The 6,000-nt window shown below is 51.3% G+C and overlaps 1 protein-coding gene across 1 annotated transcript; it reads left to right on the top strand.

Moving 5' to 3' along the window:
• The first annotated feature begins 472 nt into the window (after positions 1–472).
• Positions 473–5,434, top strand: Hoxc10 (homeobox C10). The gene is made up of 2 exons (XM_021643556.2): positions 473–1,285; positions 4,331–5,434. Exons 1-2 carry the CDS (start codon positions 535–537, stop codon positions 4,606–4,608), a joined length of 1,029 nt encoding a protein of 342 aa, XP_021499231.1. The 5' UTR covers positions 473–534; the 3' UTR covers positions 4,609–5,434.
• The last annotated feature ends 566 nt before the right edge of the window (positions 5,435–6,000 follow it).

The raw sequence follows: 6,000 nt of genomic DNA, 5'->3' as shown, positions 1-6,000 counted from the left end.
AGTCTTGTCTTGACCTTTTAATTTGAGTTTGACTGTTTTGAGCCCAGGTTGCCTTACTCTGCCCCGATTTTCCCCCTCTCCACCCTCCTCTCCCCAGGAGCTACAGGCTGATGCGCTAGTAAACAAGTCCCACTCTTTCCAGAACAGCCCCATATCCCTCCACCCACGCTACCGCCACCCCACCGCCCCTGCAGCCCGGGGGCGCTTCCTTTGTTCGCCAGGAAGGGCTCCGCTGCCCCTACCCCCCGGCAGCTGCTAGGTGGCGCTGTTACTCCACGCTGCGCGCTCCGCCTGCCGACAACTTGACCCCGCTGACGTCACGGCCGTCTGAATCATCAAGGCCATTTTCAAATCCCATTGGTCTAGCCGTCACATGGTGAGGCCCGAATGCGCGGATAATTATGGAGCTGATATTTCCCCCCTCCCCTTCTTTTTCCTCCCGCCCCTCCAGCCGCCCCCCCTTTCCCGGATGGGGGAAAAAGATGTCAGCTCCTCCGCTGTAGTATTGCTCCTTAAAAACCCCTCTCTCCGAAAATGACATGCCCTCGCAATGTAACTCCGAACTCGTACGCGGAGCCCTTGGCCGCGCCGGGAGGAGGAGAGCGCTATAACCGTGGCGCAGGAATGTATATGCAATCTGGGAGTGACTTCAGCTGCGGGGTGATGAGAGGCTGCGGGCTCGCGCCCTCGCTCTCCAAGAGGGACGAGGGAGGCAGCCCCAACCTGGCCCTCAGCACCTACCCGTCCTACCTCTCGCAGCTAGACTCCTGGGGCGACCCCAAGGCCGCCTACCGCCTGGAGCAACCTGTTGGCAGGCCTCTGTCCTCCTGCTCCTACCCACCTAGTGTCAAGGAAGAGAATGTCTGCTGCATGTACAGTGCAGAGAAGCGGGCGAAAAGTGGCCCCGAGGCAGCGCTCTACTCCCACCCCCTGCCGGAGTCCTGCCTCGGGGAGCACGAGGTCCCTGTGCCCAGCTACTACCGCGCCAGCCCAGGCTACGCAGCGCTGGACAAAACGCCCCACTGCGCCGGGGCCAACGAGTTCGAAGCCCCTTTCGAGCAGCGGGCCAATCTCAACCCGCGCGCCGAACATCTGGAGTCGCCTCAGCTCGGGGGCAAAGTGAGTTTTCCTGAGACCCCCAAGTCCGACAGCCAGACCCCGAGTCCTAACGAGATCAAGACGGAGCAGAGCCTGGCGGGCCCGAAAGGCAGCCCCTCGGAGAGCGAGAAGGAAAGGGCCAAGACCGCAGACTCCAGCCCAGACACCTCGGACAACGAAGCTAAAGGTAAGGCCTCCTGGGCCGCGGGCCGGCTGGGGCGCTGGGGCTCCGGGCTTCGCGGTCAGGGTTTGGGGCAGGAAGAGGAGGGAGGGCTGAGCAGAGGCCTGGGGAACTGGAAGGTTCTGCGCTGAGCCGGGCTTGAGGCTCCTGTTTGCTGAGCACCAGGCTGGTGGCATGTCACTCAGCGGGGACGGACGAGGCGACGTGAAGGTGCAGGCCGGCCCTTGGGTGCATAAACGGAGGAGGAGGGCGCGTTACAGGCGGCCTGAGGGCGCCCTGTGCTGCACCGGACCGGTGGCGGTCCGGGCGCGGGATGGTTTTGGTTGGCTTTTTCGGTGAAGATGTCCTGGGGGCTCGTGTCCCCAGCTCAGGTCAAAGCTCTGAAAAGGCTTAAAATGGCGATCCTTAGGCCAGCGACCAGTGGAGGCTTAGAAATGAGTAATTTCTCTTTCGTGCATTTTCCTAGTTGGAAACATGTTTCCTACGAAACCCAATTTGTTGATTGTGGGTCCGTTTTGTGCGTTCAGTTTGTGGCCTGGGAGTTGTGTGTCGGCTGGGCCTTGGGCAGCCAGGCTGAGGCCGGAAGAGGTGGAGGTGAAGGGCTATCCGCCACAGTCCTCCCTCCTCCAGATGCTTGGCTTGAAGGTGGCTTTGGGTCAGGGCTTTGGAAACGTTTCTTTCCTTTCTTTCTTCCCTCCCCCTCTTATTATTATTATTATTATTTTAAGTTAAATTATGTTTTTCCCTCGTTGTTTTTCAAAAGCAGCTTATAAATGAGTGGTTGGAAAATTTCTGTGTGCGTGGCAAGCGGTTTACTTCCAAAAAGGAGTGAGGCATTGGTTGGATTTCTTTGTGATTTTGGTTCAAGAGAGAATGCTCAGCCAGAGCTCAAGCCCAGGGTTCAAGATTCATTTCTTCTGTGCCTGGAAAGCTTTCAGGACCGTTTTCTATTATCTGGAAAAAGAATGCAGAGTTTGAAACAGGAGCAGGATTGGAATGCTCAGAAGAACGACTTTCCCTGAGAAGTTGGAGCAAAAAGCACCTGAAAAGGCCCAATGGAGGGGACTAACCCTGCTCCCCAAGACGCTAGCTTCCAGTGGTGGTGTGTGAGGCCCATTGGTGTAGAGCACACGGAGTAGTGAGGGTGGGTGAGGCGGGGTGGCCTGAACCTTGTGTGTGCGCTCTGTACATGGGTGCAGCTGCACAGTCATGCCTGACGGTGATCTCTCCCTGCACACAGACACATCCTTGTGGTCCCCACACACTCACACATGTACACACACTCTTTTGGCGTGCCCTCTTGAGTCTGCTCTTCAAAGATAGCCTTGGTAAATCAGTCCTCAGAGAGTTTGACCAGCAGATGCAGCGGCTGTGCCTGTGAAGATGAGGGGGTGAGGCACCCACATCACAGTGTTAGGGCACATGTGTGAAGCAAAGGTTTCGTTTATCCCCTCATCGTCAACCCTAGGCTGACCTGGAGGGCTAGGGGAGAAAAAACTTTGTCCTAGCCATACCAAAAAGCAAAGTCAAGGTTAACAAGTCCACCTCTTCAACCTAAACTACAACCACTTTGATAGATTCTCCTTTCTCTCCTTGCTGCCCCCCCCCCAACAATCTGAGCCCTCCTGTCCCGAACTAACACCTAGAAATTGCACTTTGTCTTCTCCTTTTCCTCCGCCCCTTTTTGGTGTTTCTACAGGCCAGAGGCAAAGAGCTTTTGGCTAAGGTCCATTTGTAATTCCTTCCCTCCTCTTAAAACCCAACAACCCCAATAAAAAATAAACAGGATAGAGTTGGATGTAGGGAGCCTGTAAACAGTTTGGCAAGAAGCTGCAGGTGCAGAGATTGGAGGATAATTAAAGATGGTGACGTTTTCTAGACTATAGCCTCAAGTTTTTGTATTTTTTTCATGCTGTTTCCTGGTTGCCCTATAGAGCTTTTTTAAACCACTAATCGAGGACAAAATCTAGGACTCAGAAGGCTAATTTGGCATAAAGAAGAGAGAATGCAGGGTGCACACAGAGCTACCAGCAAAGTTATCTGTTAGGTATCCACTCCCTAGTCTTTGGACTCTAGATTTCCCCCTTTAAAGGGTAGCCATGTTCTCTTCTCTTACCTGAAGAGCAAGGCTGGTCCATTTCAGCAAGAATACATACTAGAAAGGGAATAAGACAATAGAAACACGCATTATGGTGTCTCCTCATATATGTTTATATGTTTACATGTTTAATACCTTCTCGTAGATGTTTATCCAATGATATCCTGTGATATCCTTCCAGATGTGTGTGTGTGTGTGTGTGTGTGTGTGTGCCCGTGCATGTTGGAACGCATTTACATCTACCTACACATTGACTGTAGGGGACAGCAAGACCTCAGGATGTCTCCCTTTTTTGACCTTAAGTCCTCTGGTAAGGGAGAGTTGTCTGAGCATCCCTTGGCATGCCTCAGAGCTGTTGTTCCTGGTCCCTGCTGTCCAGACAGGTTTTTCTGCCTCAGTTATACCTGAAGCAGACAGGCAAGAGAGAAGGAGAAAGCAAGGGTGCTGGGACATGACAGTAATCTGGTGGCAATTCAGGTGGAATAAGAGTTGGGGGGTGTCTAGTGCAGGGACTCCTGAGGTGCAGAGCCAGGGATGGAACCCTTCCACAGAGTTGAAAGGGCTTAAATCTCTCCGGAAAATGACTCTGCATATAAAATGCTTTTTCTGGCTGGCTGGATTTTTCCAGAGCAGAACAGAGTTGAGGGAAAACCTGGAGAGGTTTAAAGCAACCACCAGGAACAGGAAAGGCATTCAGAATTTGTTAGGATAAGGTGGGCTTGACTAATTTAAGCGTACCAAGCACTTTGATTATAAAATCCTCCTTGATTTCTTCCCTGTAAGTCTGGACCCCTAAGAAATTCCAAAAGCCCCAAGAGCACCAGCCCCAGGCCTGTGAGGCTAGAGTTCCCCGTGCCTCTTCAGCTGCTCTCTCCCAAAGTAGGCTTCCAAAAGCTGCGCCAGGGGCTTGCTTCTTCCAGGGATACTTATGTAAATAATGTTATTTTTAACAGAGGAGATAAAGGCAGAAAACACCACAGGAAATTGGCTGACAGCAAAGAGCGGAAGGAAGAAGAGGTGCCCCTATACTAAACACCAGACGCTGGAATTGGAGAAAGAATTTCTGTTCAATATGTATTTGACGCGCGAGCGCCGCCTGGAGATTAGCAAGACCATTAACCTCACAGACAGACAAGTCAAAATCTGGTTTCAAAATCGCAGAATGAAACTCAAGAAAATGAACCGAGAGAATCGGATCCGGGAACTGACCTCCAATTTTAATTTCACCTGAGCCAGCGTCATCTCCTCCCCCTCCCTGTCTCTCCTTTCCCCGCCCCTCCTCCCTTTGTGCCTGGTGATATTTTTTTTCCCTCCCTGAGTATAAATGCAACGCGCCTGCAAGAAAAAAAAAAAAAAGGCAAAGACCTCAGACTCTCCTTCCGAGGGACCTATGGTTCGCGCTTCGAGGACGCTTCCACCTAAAGCATGAAAAATGGGGTGCTGGTTTTCGGGGTGTTGTGTGTGCCCTCACAAATGGGGTGGTAGTGTGGCCGGTGTGTGTGTCAAACCCCTCACTCACCCACGCACTCGAATGCAGCATTCTGTTCTCCGTGCAAAGTTGAGAGCAAATCCACCTGATTCTGGGGGGAAAGGGGGGGATTTGAACAGAGAGGGTCTGTAACCTCGGAGAGCACAGTTAGAACTGCTCTCTCCTTGCTGCATTTGCCCCTTAGAAAAATAGACAGTCTTGAAAGTTCAGCTAGTATTTGTGTGTTTGTCATAGCAGCGTCTAGTCCAAGCCTTCCCATGTCTTTCCCTCCCAGTGGCTCTAAGAATCTGCTTGAAGTATTTGTGCTGCTTTCTGCTTTTCTTCCACCCTCCCCAGCACCCTGTATCTCCCATCCACTAACGTCTCAGAAATTCCATCCAGAAGAAAAAAAAAATTAAAAATAGAACATAGCAAAGTAAAAACTAAAATCCACCCCCCCCCCGACTGTCTTGCCCCTGTCTGGGAGTTGTGTTATTTAAAGACATTCTGTATGTTGTATCTTTTGCATGTAGCTTCCTTAATGGAGAAAAAAATATCCTAATAAATTTCCGGAATCTTAATCCTCAAATGGTTGGTTTTTTGTTTGTTTGTTTTTGTTTTTAGTAGCTTTTTTTTTAGACACTCCCTCCCCAAAACACTGAGTGTGTGGATTTGTGTGTGTGTGTTGTGTCTGACTCATCTCCTACAGCCTTTGCAGAATGTCTCTTGGCGGGTTTAATGTAAGTGAGAGACCATAACGTTGATTTAAATATTATCCAGGTGACCACAATAAGTCAAGGTCATAAAACAGTAATGTCAGGACGGTCTTGGTGCGCGCGAGAGGTGGATTTTATGATCTGCAAATATAATGTGGTACTGCAGTAAAAGATGCATTTAAAGGTGACTGGAGGAGGGAAAGAGGCAGAGAGCAAACTGCAATCTTCAAGAGCAGACGGATCTGGTTGCCTTCGGCACTGGGGCTGGGTGCACCCCACCACCGCTGGGGGTACTTCAGGAACCCCCACCCATCTAAACAGAGGAATAAACTTAACCGGAGGCGCAGGAGGAGCCACCCCCACCCCTCCACAGCAGCTAACAGAAGCGCCAGCGGCAGCGAGAAGAGAAGGCGGCGACAAGGTAAGAGAATCGGTTTCT

Source organism: Meriones unguiculatus, chromosome 8, assembly GCF_030254825.1.
Source record: "Meriones unguiculatus strain TT.TT164.6M chromosome 8, Bangor_MerUng_6.1, whole genome shotgun sequence".
In the NCBI taxonomy this organism is placed as follows: Eukaryota; Metazoa; Chordata; class Mammalia; order Rodentia; family Muridae; genus Meriones; species Meriones unguiculatus.
The sequence above is the reverse complement of the archived record's forward strand: the minus strand, read 5'-3'. Positions and strand labels throughout refer to the sequence as shown.

What these genes read in the sequence shown, in the direction of transcription:
- Hoxc10 (XM_021643556.2), top strand. Translation starts at nt 535, where the DNA reads ATGACATGCCCTCGCAATGTAACTCCGAACTCGTACGCGGAGCCCTTG. An exon ending in CTCGGACAACGAAGCTAAAG is followed by an intron (nt 1,286 to 4,330) that starts GTAAGGCCTCCT and finishes TATTTTTAACAG; the next exon opens with AGGAGATAAAGGCAGAAAAC.